Source organism: Pundamilia nyererei, unplaced genomic scaffold (assembly GCF_000239375.1).
Source record: "Pundamilia nyererei isolate P.nyererei 1_Seehausen unplaced genomic scaffold, PunNye1.0 scaffold00077, whole genome shotgun sequence".
Taxonomy (NCBI): Eukaryota; Metazoa; Chordata; class Actinopteri; order Cichliformes; family Cichlidae; genus Pundamilia; species Pundamilia nyererei.
In genome coordinates, this window is record NW_005187478.1 from 818,110 (window position 1) to 834,947 (window position 16,838).

The 16,838-nt window shown below is 42.4% G+C and overlaps 1 protein-coding gene across 1 annotated transcript in view; it reads left to right on the forward strand.

Moving 5' to 3' along the window:
* Nucleotides 1-16,838, forward strand: part of pappa2 (pappalysin 2) — an 81,754-nt gene that overhangs the window by 41,897 nt on the left and 23,019 nt on the right. Inside the window, exons 16-22 of the mRNA XM_005737559.1 lie at nucleotides 5,016-5,151; nucleotides 5,248-5,422; nucleotides 5,658-5,723; nucleotides 5,809-5,905; nucleotides 6,911-7,088; nucleotides 14,006-14,219; nucleotides 15,647-15,815. Of these exons, the coding sequence (XP_005737616.1) occupies nucleotides 5,016-5,151; nucleotides 5,248-5,422; nucleotides 5,658-5,723; nucleotides 5,809-5,905; nucleotides 6,911-7,088; nucleotides 14,006-14,219; nucleotides 15,647-15,815 (1,035 nt within the window). The remainder of the gene's footprint in view (nucleotides 1-5,015; nucleotides 5,152-5,247; nucleotides 5,423-5,657; nucleotides 5,724-5,808; nucleotides 5,906-6,910; nucleotides 7,089-14,005; nucleotides 14,220-15,646; nucleotides 15,816-16,838) is intronic.

Sequence of the window (16,838 nt, forward strand, 5' to 3'; positions counted from 1 at the left end):
CACACACACACACACACACACACACACACACACACACACACACACACACACACACACACTATATTTGGTTATGTTCTAGGTCAACTATTAATTATGACTTCTAATGATCTGTAGATGATTACCAAATCATGAGTAACCTTCTGCTCGTTCTTTATTGAGATTTTGATTTAATCATCAAAATTATAATTACCATTGTTTTATTAGTGGAAAACTAAGTGTTATATAATTAACTCATCATTCATAATTAAATACTTAAAGGGTTCACAAGTTATTAAAATACTGGCATCTAATGGAATAATACTAATTTGCAATCACAAATAGCGCTTTTAGTCGTTCTGAATTCATATTTTATAATTAGAATTCATTAAAGCTCCATAAAAAAGAACTACAGCAACAAAAAGCATTACTTTGTTACTCTGTTTGTAATCATTTCAAAATGAGTCACAAACATAATATGTCATTTACTAAGTGTTGATTTGTGAGAAACCTTCATGCAAAGCATGAAATGGACATGCTGGTCCCGTTTTGTGATATTGGGTTGATATATTGAGCGCTGCTTCCATGCAGCGCTTCACACTGATGTCCTGATCGTGTTCGGGACGGCGCACAGACCTGCCTTTCAATTCCAGACTTAGTGATGTGAAAAAGTGTTTGTTCTTTCCTGATTTCCTATTTTTTGTACGTTTGTCACACTTAAATGTGTCCAGTCAGCAAACAAATGTAAATATTAACAAAGATAACACAAGTAAAGACAAAATGCAGTTTCTAAATTAAGGGGTTTATTATTAAGATGAAAAAATAAAACCTCAAATCTGCATGGCCCTGTGTGAACAAGTGATTGATCCCTAAACCTTAACATCCACAGCAGCAACAATTGCAATTAAGCGTTTGCGATAACGGGCAATGAGTCTTTTACTCAGTGCTGTGGAGGAATTTCGGCCAACTCGTCTTTATAGAATTGTTATAGTTCAGCCACACTGGAAGGTTTCGGGCTCTTTTTAAGGTCATGTCACAGCATCTCAATTAGATTAATAATAACAATAATAAATTTTATTTATGAGCGCCTTTCAAGTCACCCAAGGACACTTTACAGTAGGATAAAACACTTAGTAAAACAATGGCAGAATAAGAACAATAAAATAAAAGCACAAGATAAAATGAACAAACAGTGGATTCACAGTGAATATGCAGATTTGAACAGATGAGTTTTGAGTTGGGATTTAAACTGGGGGAGAACCAATGTTTCTTATAACTGGGGGCAGAGAGTTCCACAGCCTGGGAGCAGAGCAGCTGAAAGCTCTGCTTCCCATGGTGGTGAGGCGGAAGGAAGGTACAGCAAGCTGGATAGAAGAAGAAGAACGAAGTGAACGGGCAGAACAGGTAGTGGTTAACAGGTCAGAAAGGTAAGAAGGTGCGAGGTTATGAATGGCCTTGAAGGTGAGCAGAAGAAGTTTGAAAATGATCCTGAATTTCACAGGGAGCCAGTGAAGTTCCTGAAGAACAGGTGATGTGCTGGTAGGAGGGGTTCTGGTGATAATGCGAGCAGCAGAGTTCTGAACCAGTTGAAGCTTATGGAGGGATTTTTGGGGGAGACCATGCAGAAGAGAATCGCAGTAGTCGATACGGGAGGTAACAAGACTGTGGACAAGAATGGACGTAGACTGGGTGGAAAGAGAAGGAAGCAATCTGTTAATGTTACGTAGATGGAAGTAGGCAGAACGGGTGAGGTTATTGATGTGTGATTTATAAGAAAGTGTACTGTCTAGGATGACACCAAGGCTCTTAACCTGAGGAGAAGGGAGAACTGTGGAGTTATCGATGGTGAGTGAGAAATGGTTTGCCTTCAAAAGGTTGGATTTGGTGCCAATAAGGAGGATCTCGGTTTTATCCTCATTGAGCTTTAGAAAATTAGAGCTAAACCAGGATTTTAACTCGGATAGACATTCTGTAAGGGAAGAAGGTGGGAGGGAGGAATCAGGTTTGCAAGAGAGATATAACTGGGTGCCATCAGCAAAACAGTGAAACTGAAGATGAAATTTGTGGAAGATGGTACCTAGAGGGAGGATGTATATTATAAAGAGAAGAGGGCCTAAAACTGAGCCTTGGGGTACACCAGAGGTGACGGGGAATAGACGAGAGCGGAATGATCTTAGTTGAATAAACTGGGAGCGGTCGAGGAGATATGATTGAAACCAGGCGAGGGGTGTGTTAGAGAGGAAAGTCTGCTTAGAAGGACAGAGTGAGAAATGGTGTCAAAGGCTGAGCTCAGATCTAAAAGGACGAGAATGGTGAGAAGACCAGAGTCAGCTCCGATTAGAAGATCGTTAGTGACTTTAAGTAGAGCAGTTTCGGTACTGTGACATGAGCGAAAACCAGATTGAAATCTCTCGTAGATGTTATTATTAACCAGGTGTAAATGAAGTTGAGCTGCAACTCAAGTCAGGACTTTGACGAGACCACTCCAAAGTCTTCATTTTGTTTTTCTTAAGCTATTCATAGGTGGACTTGGTGTGTTTTGGATCATTGTCCTGCCGTACAACCCAAGTGCGCTTTCAGCTTGAAGTCATGAACAGCTGGCCGGACATTCTCCATCAGGATGCTTTGGTAGACGGCAGAATTCATGGTTCCATTTATCACAAGTCCTAAAGCAGCAAAACAGCCCCCGACAATCACACTACCACCGCCATTTTTACTATTGGTAATAATGCTGCTTTTCTGAAATGCTGGGTTACTTTTACACCAGATGTAAAAGGACACACACCTTCCAAAAAGTTCAACACTCTCATCAGTGCACAGAGTATTTTCCCAAAAGTCTTGGACATCTTCAAGATGTTTTCTGGCAAAACTGAGATAAGCGTTTATGTTCCTTTTGCTTAGCAGTGCTTTTTGTCTCTGAGCTCTGCCATGCAGACCATTTTTGCCCCGTCTCTTTCTTATGGTGGAGCCATGAACGCTGACCTTAACTGAGGTAAGGGAGGCAGTTCTTTGGATGTTGTTCTGGGGTCTTTTGTGACCTCTTGGAGTTGTTGCTGCGCTCTTGGGGTAATTTTGGTCAGGCAGCCAGTCGTGGGAAGGCTCACAACTGTTCAGTGTTTTCGCCATTTGTGGATAATGCCTCTCACTGTGGTTTGCTGGACTCCCACAGCTTTAGAAATGGCTTTATAACCTTTTTGAGCCTGAGAGATCTCAATTCCTTGGTTTATCATTTGATCCTTAATTTCCTTGGATCGCAGCACGATGTCAGGCTTTTGAGGATCTTTAGGTCTAGCCCACTTTGTCAGGCAGGTCCTCTTTCAGTGATTTCTTGAATGAGAGCAGGTGTTACAGTAATTAGGCCTGGGTGTTGCTAGAGACATTTAACTCAGCTTTCCAAAGATGTGATACACCAGTTAATCGGGGGTGGGGATTCACTCAAGGCCATGCTGGTTTGGATTTTCTCCCCCTTATTTAGAAACACCTTCATTTAAAAACTGCATTTTGTGTTGACTTTGTTTGATCTTTGTTTAGTATTTAAAGTTGTTTGATGACGTGAAACATTAAAGTATGATAAACAAAGGATTAAAAATCAGGAAGGGGGCAAACACTTTTTCATTCTCATATTTATTATTTAATGTTTCCACTGCCACAGTTCCCACAGTCAACTCTGTGGGTAGCAACAAAGTGTAGACTAGCTGTGGATTTGACTGATAGCGTTCACCTTGTCTGTCACTCTCTGGATTAAAGGCTCCGTTGCAGTTGGGAACCTGCCTTTTCCCTTTTGCATATGCTTGTTTATCTCTTTCTCTCTCACATCCACTTCTTTGTTGAATGACTCATCTTTCCATCCCCTGCTTCTTTTATGGATGTCGTCTTTATCAGATACGTCTTTGCAAATGCTCTGGAAGGCTCCCTTAAAGACTCTTTTACCGTCTGAAAAGCCTTCATTATGATTTCCCATTTCCCAGGAACACCGTTTTTCCTTTGAAATGGTCTGCTTCTGAAAAGCGACCTTTTCCCTAAATATCTGTTCTTGTGCTGTCTGAAAAGCATAACTCTGCCATTCCATCACCCCCATCTCTACCTGCTCTGTAATTTAACGGTCTTGCACTTTCATTTGGAATCCCATTCTCATTTCTCCTTTAATGTTTCTTTAAAGTGATACTGAACCCAGAATCTATTGCTTAAGTATGAAACACCCAGATTCTGCATTCTTTACAGGTGGCTGTAAAAGCATTACAGAAAGTGTGCAACAAAAACCAGTTTAGATCCGAGCTTGATCAGGCAGAGAAAAAAGTAGACCACAGCTTAGAGATGCTCCAAGTGTCAAGGGTTGAGAAATGGTTGTGGGTTTGTTCGTATATAGCATGTTATTCAGTATGTCTCAAGCACACTTTTCTTTTGCTTTCTATGTAACATTTGCACTCTGATGAACATGCAAAGGACTCAGTGTTCAGAATGTTGCCCAAGGTCACTTTGGCACAAAGATTGGAGCAGCCATAGATAAAAACACTAACATGCTGATTAGCAGATACCTTGCTCGAGCTCCTTGAGCCACAGCCACACTTTGCAGTTGCAGGCAAAAGGAACACAAACACAGACTCATAGACAGGCAGATGAAAACAAACAGGTCTAATTAGGGAAAGTATACACAGCTGGGGGAAAGTAAAACAGGTGCAGTCAACAGGTGATAAATCTGTGATCTATCAATATTTTCTTACGTGATTTTGTTTATAATTAAAGAAGACATTTAGAAGAGCTGGCTGTCTTGACAAAGTTAATAGTATGCAGTATGCACATTGCAGGTATGATTTAGAATGAGTCTGATTTGCTAACTTTTACACCGTAGTAAGAACAAAGCCGGCTGGTGTGCACATGCAGTGATTTTACATGCTGGACAAGAATGTTGTCACATATTTGTAAACGAGGTCAGTGGCTCAGAGATCGTGTCTCCCTAAAACTACATTCTGTTCATAGTATGTTGTTTTTCTTTCTTTGGGCCTTTTACCTGATATTACCTGATATTATCAATGCAACAGGTGGGTTTTGCCCATCCTGGAGTGGCAGCGTCTGTGATGGTGTACCTGGCGTCAGATGGATCATGGTCTAGGGAGCAGTGTCGACGGACAGTCACCATTCTCCTCTCTGACACCGCTGACAGGAACCACACGTTAGGTACTTCATTTGTAATCTTTCAAACACAGTTAGAACGCAACAGACAATTCAGCAAAAACTAAGGTCTGTATCTTTGAAACCTTTCCATTTCTTCAGGCACGCATGACCTCTCATGCCATCGAAACCCACTGGTGGTGAACGTGACCCACGACCTGTCTCAGCCATTCTTCCTCACGTCCTCTGTTATCCTCCTCCTTTCCTCCCCCACTGTGGCAGTGGGAGGGGTAGCTCTGAGGACCTCCTGCCACTTCAGCACCTTCGCCCTGACCGGGTGCGCATCAGAGGGTGGGCTCTCCCACAACTATCTACTTAACACACACACACACACACATCCAAACGTGCACACACGCTACAGACAAATAGCCAAAATTCGACCTTCCAAAAGTTACCATCTGGGATACAAGTATTGATCAGAGGACGTTGGGACAGCTTTTTGTTTCTCCTGCATGTCTCCCTGCCTCTTATCCATCTACTTTTCTCCTTTCCTCCCTCCACCCCTGCAATAGCTGTCTGAGGCAGCCATGTCAGGTTGACAGCTGTAGTTCTCCTCATATCGAACACGCCTCTGTCAGGTAGGTCATTTGGAATGAAACTGAACAATTAGAGAGCTGAAACAACAAGCAAAAGAACTATCTATATATCAGTGTGTCTCTGTAGGTGTACAGGAGGAGGCGAGGCCTATCGCTGCACTGTTCAGTGCCACAGAGGTTTCAGTATTACAGTTCTCAATGGCAGATGGATCCCACCCCACCAGGTAAACTGGATATTGTGTTGCTTTATCACCAAATGTTGAATGTTAACTTATCATCTTGATCTTATCATTAAAAAAACCCTTTTTGCTCTACATTTATCCTACACTGGGAACTGGATCTGAAACAAGCCCATCCATTTATGACAGAATTGGCCCAACAAATGCTCCAATCTGACCCACTGGAGGGCTTTTGATGTGAAGGAGGCAATAAATGTTTGGACTTAAATATATTTGAATCAGTTTAATACATTTAATATGTTTTATAGCTTTTCCTGCTGATACAGACCTCCCTACATACTATATCAAAGTAGTTAAATAATAGATAAACAATTAAATAAGACAAATGTTCATGTTTTTTCACTGTTGACTATAGAAATGCATGTTTTGTTTTTTACAATTGGTTCACAAAAAAAATGACATTTTCTGTTTCATAATTACATAATAATCTGGGAAACTGGTTACAAAAACTGTTTTGAAAATGTTACACATTTATTTCTTACAATTTGCTGTTGAAATTGTTTGTTTATTTCTTATATTAAGATATCTCAGTTTTTCACTGACAGAGAGAAAGATCACTTAAGATCAAAGTGTGCCCACAATGTAAAATGGTTTTGACAGCCCTGATTTATGATTGGCTGTCCCTCGAAAACAAAAGGTTTGTACGTCAGGTGGGTGGGGCTGCTCTGGTCACATCTCGAGAAATGAGAGGCCTGAGATGGACATGTTATGGATATTCACTCTCAGTGAGGTCATACAGAGACACCCCCGCTAACCTCATCAGATGGGACTTTGGCCATGTTTAATATGAGCATCTATCTCTGCAACAGTATGTAAGGACCACTTACACAACGTGCTGTCCAAAAAGTAGAAGATTGTTGATGGTATTTTACTCTGCATGGAAAATGTAGAAAATAATACATCCATTATTCTACAATAGTAAAATACTCTCATCACCTGCTTCACAGGTTTATTGTCTTGTCTTTTTTCACCTTCCTGTTTTAATTTCAGAGAAAGGCAGAACTGGAGTGTTTCCATGGTTCATGGGATCGTGTCGTTAGCTGTCAGCCCGTAGACTGTGGCTTTCCCGATCAGTCTCATGTCTACCACGCCATATTCAGTTGTCCTTGGGGAACCACGTTTGGCAAACAGTGCTCCTTCACCTGTGGATCACCAGCCATTTTACAAGGTAGCTCATGGCTTTACATTTCATACTTTAACTATCCTGCACACTAATGTTGCATTACCTCACAAGCTGTCAGTTTTGCAGTACCTTGCAAAACTGTCATTATTACCTCTGATCCTAGGACTTCATAACAGGGCAAACAGAGGTGAAATTAACAGTGGTTCAGTTTGACTGAGGTCTTTCCTTTTCATAACTGAATTTTGCATTGAAGCGACTGTTTCTGATCCCATGTGGTGTATAAATGGTAAATGGACTGATTCTTTCAGTGCTTTTCTCCTATCCTGGATCATTAAAACGCTTTATACAGCATGCCTCATTCACCCATTCACACAAGCACTTTTTTCCTGTGCTTTTTTAATTGCTTTCTATGTAACATTCACACTCCAATGAATGTATCAGAGAGCAGCCTGGGGTTAGCATCTTGCCCAAGGATATTTGGCATGCAGACCGGAGCAGATGGGGATCGAACCACCGTCCTTCTGATCGGTAGATGAGCCACTCCATAGGGTGGCAATGGGGTTTTAATATAGTGGCTGTGTATGAAAGACGCAGATTAGAAATGAATAATAGTAGTAGAAATATTTACTGCAGCATAGACGGATCCACAGCAACAAGCGAAGAGTAACCATAGTTGCCACTGTCACAGGCAGGCCGAGCAGCTGCATCTGTGCTCGCACCCAACAGTTGGATTCTGCTGAAGTTGGTTGTGCATTTGAAATTGAATAATGAACCCTAAACGAATCACGTAATATGTGACGTCACTTCTGGGGCGCCATACTTTCCTGCCTCAAAAATGTGGCTCGACTAAGTATTTGGCTGTAAACTATGTAAACTATCCGTAGCTGAAGCTTCATTTCTTGGCAGCATTATAAGAAATAAAACTAGAAGTGACAGTCTCAAATGTATTACTGGTTGCTGTTCCCAGTAAGACGCAAAAGAGTAATGAGTTCATAATGAGACATTTTTAATGTGGAAAACATTTTGTGATTGAGCAACTTTTTTCCCTATTTATTCATATTACTGTCTGGGAAAATTAGGTACCTAGTCTGTTGTCTTTGGGCAATTCTTGTAGATAACAAATTCAATTGAATTCATTCATTTTTATATTGTAAGGCAGGGGTGGGCAACTCCAGGCCTCGAGGGCTGGTGTCCTGCAGGTTTTAGATCTCACCCTGGGTCAACACACCTGAATCACATGATTCATTCCCAGGCCTCTGGAGAACTTCAAGACATGTTGAGGAGGTCATTTCGCCATTTAAATCAGCTGTGATGGATCAAGGAGATTTCTGTCAGAATCTGCAGATTATACAGTAAATAAAATGTTCACGTTTCTCCAACGTTGCCTTCCCGATAGTTTCACTGACATCTACGCTGGAAGCATTCGCGATGTCTTCTCTGGCGCTGATAATTGGCGTCTGTCTTGTGTCAGTGACGTAAAAGACGGATTTAATGCGACATGACCATCAAACAGCAGTCGCTTTCTAAAACATCAAATATGTATCGGATTCAGCACCACATACGAGAGTGACCCAGATCGGATTTGAAAATATCGGATTTGTGCCGTTCACACTGTCACACCATGATCAGATATGGGTCGCATAGGGTAAAAAAAATCGGATTTGATGCGCTTTCGCCTGCAGTGTGAACGGAGCCTAAAACCTGCAGGACACCGGCCCTCAAGGCCTGGAGTTGCCCACCCCTGTTGTAAGGTAAAGACTCTTCAAAAATACCAACCAATAATCAAACATCGATGAAACCTTATGAGGAAGCTGTAGCTAAAAGCTTCATCAAAAAGGAAAGTTTTAAGTTTGTTTCTGTAATTTCTATTATTTTGATGACTTTTGCTAATAATCTTTTAAACCGCTTTATGACTGAGCTGCTGGAGTTACAACAGTCTACTGATCACAGCAAAATGCTTTCACCAACTAAACTCCAGAAGATGAAGTGGTTTTAGCTCCTGACAGTCAGATATAGCTGTTTATTTAAAGCACATTTGTTCAGAAGAGCAGCTCAGAAAGGAGCATCGTATCTGCAGGGTTGACTGAAATCACTTTGGAATGTTATTTACAAACTTTCAGTTAGGATTGCTCTTCCCGCTGATGTTCCATGAAGCTTTACGGCCAATTAAATATTAGGTGGTTTCATGAAACATTGCTAGCTCGGGCAGACCAAAGTTCAAGTTCAGCCAGCTCTCCTAGCAGATACCCTTCTGTCTGTCCTATTGTCAAATCACATTTCATCTACTGGCTTATCTGCAGTTTGCTTTGCAGCCCACGTCAAGCCCAGAGTTTTCTGACTTAAGTGTTGTGTCCATTGTCATACCTGTTTTGTTGTGTGAATGCTGCTTCTCTCACTTCCTATTAACTTTCCATGCACATGAGGAGGTTTCAGAATAGAACCATGCTGCCAAATATAAACTGCAGATGGAATAAGGGTCCTATTTTGACTAAAGTGTTCTTGACAGAATTGTTATTGAAATTCAGGATGAACTCTGAGAGAAACATCTATATGGCATGTTCCTGTCCCCTTTGCACGCACACATAGACACCACACAACTTTCTCGTACTTAGATGCCCACAGTGTTTTTATAAAGCTCACGTGCATCAAGACCATAGAGAACAAATATTGCCTGTGGCACCCACAATTAGGACACAAGCATAGAATAACCAGTAGAGGTTATTTAGTAAGGTTATGCAATGCAGCAGCCGCTTCTTGAAGTGATTAAATGGAATGAACGTGATGTCCACACTTGTGTTGGCGGTTGGAAAGCCACAGTGAAATGTTGTAGTAGAGTCAGCAGTAAGACCCATGGATTCCTGATCTAAATACAGATTGTGCTGAAATAATTCTGTTTGTGGCTTTTGGTTCTGTGGAGTATGTTTGAAGTCCATCGTGTATTACTCAGCACTGAAAGCACACTATGAAGTTCACAAAAATATATTCAGGGTGCACCAGTACAGCGGTAATGCATTTTTCATTATTCCAAAACGTGAAAAATGAGATTTCATGTTAAAGATTCATTACGGACCTAATAAAAGTTGTGAAAGGTTTAGAGTGTTACCATTCTCCACACATAACAATACTCATGCTTCACGTGGGGCCATTCAGCCTTGAAAAATATTAGCTATGGGCAACAGTGAAGTTTCAATCTGCTCATAACTGTACAAGACAGAGCTATGAAACTTTTACATACTTGTTTTTCCCCCCCTGTGTTTTATTGCATATTATATTCTACTTTTATGGCTGTGCAGCACAGTTCCAGCATTGCAGGTGTTTAAGATGTTTATATATGTTATATATATATATGTAGATGTGTATATATAGAGATGTACAGTATATATAGTTCTGAATGCCATAGAGAAAAAGACTTAAGTATATACACTGGTCAAAATAAATAAAGAAATAAATAAAGAACACGGTTTAATCATTGTATAACCTTAAGTCATTAAGACTTCTGGGATATCAGTTCAAGTGTCAGAGGGGGTTGTTAATCGGTTTCAGCTGCTTTGGCGTTGATATAGTTAACCACAGGTGCACTAGATGGGCAACAATGAGACAACCTCAAAAACACAAATGTTTTTACAAGTGGAGGCTGGCTGACATTTTTTTCCTCCTCATCTTTTCTGACTGAGTTTTCGCTAGTTTTGCATTTGGCATGGGTCAGTGTCACTGCTGCTGGCATGATGCGATATCTGGATGCTACAGAGGTTGCACAGTCGGTCCAACTCCTACAGGATGGCACATCAAGACTTACTGTTTCTTCCAGCACAGTCTCAAGAGCATGGCGGAGGAGGCAGGAGAGCTGGACAGGGCTGTAGAAGGTCTTTATCCCATCAGCAGGGCTGGTATCTGCTCCTTTGTGCAAGGAGGAACACTGCCAGTGTCATACAAACTGACCTCCAAACAGGACACTGCTGGGCTCTGTGGAGCCCAACTTTTAATTTGCTGTAATATACCGGAATTGGCACATCCACCGTGCCACTGATAGTCTGAGGAGACATATCCATGGAGGGATGCACAGACCTCTACAGGATAGACAACAGCACCTGCCATTAGTTATCAGGATGAAAGCCTTGGACCCACTGGTAGTGAGTCCTGGCCTAATTTGGTAAGCATGCCGGCAGCTTGTGGAGGATGAAAGAATTGATAACAGTGACTGGCCCCCATGCTAGGCTGAGTAAATCCAATAGAACACCTCTGGGACATTATGTTTTGGTCCAGGTTGTACCTCAGACTGTCTGTGAGATCAGTGATGCCCTGATACAGATCTGGGAGGAGATGCGCATGTATAAAAGCACATGAAGCCACAAAAACTACTGAGTACCATTTTCAGTTCCTGTAATGACATTTCAGCAAAATGGGAAAGCCTGCTGCATAATTTAAACACCATTTTTCTGATCTTGGGATGTGGGCGTAATGCAATGGCTGCTGTTTTATCCATCTAACAGCGCACCTGCCTGCGTCCGAAGCGGTACCCCAGGTATTGTACCTCCCTCTGTTCAACCACACATTTCCTTGAATTGGCGGTGAGTCACGCTTGCCTCAGGGACTCCAGGACTGCAGCCACCCGCTGTACATGCCCAGGATGACCGGAGGCAGCGTACGCAGTGTGTGAACATAGCACCCGGTCCATGAGCTGCTGGAAAGTGGTTGGGTTCCAAACAAGCCGATTGGAAGTTGGGAAATTGGTGCAAACCATACAGAGTAGAGAAAGCCATTTTTTCCTTGGACTCTAGAGACAAGGGAATTTGCCAGTAGCCCTTGGTTAAATCCAGCTTCGTGAAAAAGCCAGCAGTGCCAAACCAGTCCAGGTAGCTCTCTGACCTGGGGAATTGGGTAGGCATCATACTGCGACACCTCATTCACTTTGCGGTAGTCGACACAGGAATATACTGACCCATCTTTTGTCACTATGGGACACAATGGGGCTACACCATGCACTGTGTGTCTCTTCTGTTATTTCCAGCTTTAGTATTTCAGCCAGTTCGTTCTGAACAATTTGTCTTTTATGTTCAGATAACCTGTAGGGCTCTGAACGCATCGTCACACCAGGGCGTGTTTCAAAATGGTGCTCTATGAGTGTGACCGGGCAGGGGGGGGGGGATATCTGCAAAACATTATTGCAATGTAGCAATATCCGTTCTTTCAGCCTGTGTGAGATAGTTATCACCACGGAGGAAGGATGGTATGGTGGAATTTGGCACCTCCGACCCCAACTCATCTCTTTCCTTCACCAAGCTCACCAGAGAAGTGGTTTCAGCCTCTCTCCGTGCTTTTAGGAGGCTGAGGTGATATATCTGTGTGGCTCCTCACCTGTCTGACTGTACCACTTCATAGTCTTTTTGAATGGCCGGGTGGTTCACCAGCTGACATTCCGGGCAGAACACACACCATTGGCGCACATCCGCCTAGATGCCTGGCCAATAACATCGGGCCATTATTTGCTCCAGAGTTTTATCATACCCCATATGCTCCATCATAGGATAATAGTGAGCTGTTTGGAAAATCATTTTTCCAGCAGCTTTTTGGCACCAACAACTGGGCGTGTTCCTTTTCTGTGCAAGTGTCACGACTCACTCGATACAGCCTATCTTTAAAAGATACAAAATGTGAGCAGGTTAGTGCTGCGTCATGGTGCACCATGTGACCACCAGTTCCTATCACTTCGTCGAATGCTGAGCATAAGGTGTCATCATGAGACTGCTCTAGTGGGAAATCTGGCAGGAGCTGGCAGAAAGTCAGCGTTGAATAGCGCCACATCTGAGTGTAACACAGACACAACATGCCGTCATAGGTCGTGAACGCATCCCCACACACTACCCCAACCGATTATTAAACCCCGCCCAATCTGTCCAGAGAATTAAGGGATGCGTCAGATCGAGGGTGTTTGAGGGCCAGTGACATAGAACACCTGATCCACCTCCATCCGTGGGTACTCTCAGCTGATGTATCCTGGTTGCCTGCACTTCCAGCACTCCTGGCCCGGCGTTCTTGTGGTTTCTGGTGGGTGGGGCGCAGCGTCTACAGCTGCCAGGACATGTGGAGAGACCTGCAAGAGAGACAGAGTTAGCGTCCCATGGCCGCAGACGGGAAGATGACTGCCCCGCAGCTTCCAAAGCTATAGCAGAGGTGGGGAACCTCCTCGGGGCCGGAACCAGGCGACTCTCCACTGCTGGTTGCACTGCCTCCTCTGGCCGTGCTGCCACGTGGTCTTCAGCTAGTGTGACCGCTGCATGCAGGCTTGCGGGCCGATGGCAACTGACACACTGTGCTGTCTCCCCTGGAAACCCCTCAACAAACTGCTCCTGGACCACCGCATCCAGCTACTGTGCCTCCTCTGGTGACGGTCCCGGCTGAAGCCATCGGACCGCTGCATCATGGAGCCGCGGAGCAAACGCAAAGGTCTGATCTTTCACCCCCATTCCACTGCCGCAAAATTGCTGCCAGTGAGAAGACAAGTAGGTCCAGGATGGCTCCACGCACATCTTCGAAGCTACATCTAGACGCCAGTGGCAAGCTTGAGCCTCCCACAACAGCAGTGGCAACAGCGCCCATTCCGCTGCCGGCCGATGGGCCACTGCCCCACCCCTCTCCTGCAGCTGAGCCACAAACTACACATTGAGCACAAATTCAATACAACAGTCATTTGGAACTGCTTTTATTATAGTGTAAAGGCCTACAATATTAGAGCGAGAATACCAGTGATCTCTGAACCTTAAGGTTTTTCTTAATTTTCATTAAACATTATTATCATTCAATTAAAATAAGAAGTTCTGCTATATTCATGCAGTCAAATAAACGTGAACATAACAAAGCTAAGTACACAACTAACCTAGCTGTTTGGCTCTACTTTAAAATTCTCTGGAGATCTTAAAATCCTTCACCTCCCCTCTGCCTTCCTCTCCCTCTCTCCTCCCTAGGTGACAGTGACAGATTGGTGTGTTTGGAGGACGGGCTGTGGTCTTTGCCGGAGGCCTACTGCAAGATAGAATGTCCAGAGGTGCCAAGCATATCCGATGCCAAGCTGCTAACAGCAGACTGTCTAGCTTCAGGGCACGATGTTGGCTCTGTCTGTCGTTACAAATGCAACCCAGGCTTCTATGTGTTAGGGAGCCTCAAAAAGAAGATACGGCGGTAAGTTGGGCAGAAATGCTGGCAGTACAGTCAACAGAGTAGCATTAGTCAAAGTTCATTCACTATTTAAGTATTAATTGCAGCATAAAGCTTGAAACACGCACAAAAAAATGTCTTCTTATTCTAATTCCAGGCGTTTCGTCTTCTGAATGATTCCTTAAATTATCAATGGGAAAACTTTTTATTTCAGGCGTTTACTTGTTATATCCAAATGGGACACTAGTCAGCATAGACAAACCAAATTAAATACAGTGTTTAATTACACATGCCTCCATGCGTAATGGAGGAAATTCTCTCTTTTCCTTTACTTTACAAGATTCCCATTACGCACTAGTTCATAAAATTAGAATCTTTGCTTTAGATTTTTTTTCTTAATCACTGTTGTAACAATGCATCCCATGAACACCCAGAACCCAAAGGGGAAAGTTTTAACTATCAATGAGTATACAGCTTTTAAGAGGTATTCTTTGGCCCATCATCCACATACCTATATTCAGTTTGGGAGCAAACTTACACTAGGGTCCAATAAAATATGTACTGCTGCTAACTGGGCCTCGTCATTCCTTTGCCAGTTGTATTCCCCAAGTAACTGCTCATTACTGAAAACAGATCCCATGTTTATAATGAAATGAGGGTCTCCTAACAGGAGATGCAGCCTGTGGCGTAAGTTTATGTCCTCCTTCAGGAGTCGGCTTTCTTCACACATTTCAGACGGCGTTGGGGGGTCAGGATGGTCTTGTATTTGAAAGCAGATTAATAAATACCAAACAGAAAGGCTATTTGATATCATAGAAAGCTTGCTAGTGATTCTAAATTTACCACAGATATGAATCTGAGTGGGATCCGTTAGCCTGTCCAGGATGTGCCCAGCCTCTCGCTCTATGACATTTAGATTGGATCAGTACAAGAAAATGGATGGATGGGTAGATGAATGGATGGATTTTACCCCAAATTTCTTTGCAATCCAATGAACAACTTTTTATTTGGAAGTTCCATTTGCAGCTGGGTGTCTTTATGAGTTATGCTTCCTCCGACATGAGTGAACATTTTAATAACCCCTGATGTTTTATTAGTTCAGCATGTGAAAGTAAAAGGCAGCCGCTATTAAAGAGCTTTAAACAGGCTTTTTACTTTTAGCTTTGACAGATGTACCCACATAAATATTATAACACACACTGTTGCATTTACACCCAACATGCAGCACACAGGAAATATTGTTTACACTGTTGTGTGTTCAGCGTTTCTTACAACACGTGCTTCAGTACATCCCAACATTTTTCCATGTAATGTGTTCAGTTGTCTGGTCAATGTCTTATTTGTAAACCTTCCTTATAGCTTCACGCAAAACAGCAGTGTGTGTTCAACTGGATGAGGTCTTGTGATAATTCGGGTCATTGAGAGATGTGTGTATTACCTGTTGTCTCTAGGAAGCACTTCAAGATAGAGTGTCAGGAAGGAGGGCAGTGGGAGGAAACTGGCTGCGAGCCGATATCGTGCCCGGCCCCACCTGATCTATTCCAGGGCATGTACACCTGCACCAATGGCCTGTACTATGACACCGTTTGCACCCTTCAGTGCTCGGACACAACAAAAAATGTAAGGTTTCAACAGCTGTTAATTTATTTAACACCTCAAAGTGCTTGTACACAGTCATGACTATCAAAACGCTTTTAGATCGATCACAAGGAGAGTGATTCTGAGTGTCAGTTGAGTTCGCTAAGCTGCATGTTGTTAAATGTTTTGTCAAAAAGCCGAAGAAAAAAGTGGTCTAACACCTCTACTCCAAGTCATGCTGTACAAGTCAGTTTCACAAATCACACAATGCCTGACTCCTAACATGGTACAGTAACTGTGACAGTGTTCATGGCTAATGCATTAGTATTGCCCCAGACTTCTAGAGGAATAATTTTGGGGTCACCCAGGAGCTCTTATGCAGGGTAAGTGAAGTGTGACAAAACCTCAACAATGGCTGTCATTGTACATGTTTAAAAATGTGTCCTGCCAGCAGGAGTCCAGACTGTGGACAGCTTCATGGTCAAACCAACTCTGAATGCTCTGAACAAACAATGCTTTTTTAAATAGAAAACACACTTAACACAAAATAATTATTCTAAAAAGCAATTAAAGTTTTTCATATAGGAAGGTGCAGATTCACACAGGAGATTAAAAAAGATCCACTTCGGTGATGACTAAGAGAAAAGACGGGATTAAGTGCATGTAATCTACACGGGCATAAACAATGAGAAAGACAGCAAATGACAAATATAAAACACAACAGACAAGAAGACTCATATCTTGCAGAGAAAAACGGATACTGCCCCAACATTAATATTAAAATCTAATAATACTGTTGGTTCACGTTTTTTGCAATATTGACCTCTGCTACTTCCATATAACACAAATGATACAGAAGGTTTACAGAGTTCACATATTAACTTGGAAAAACCTGATCAGCATTAATTAACAATACTGACCGTCAATTAACAATTTATTAACAATAGTTTAAAGGCAATAAATAAGCATTACGTATTAAATGAGTCAAAATGGTCACAAAGTGAATTACAAAATAAATCAGCAAATTAAATTTTAATACTGACTCTTATCTTTTTTTTTTTTTTT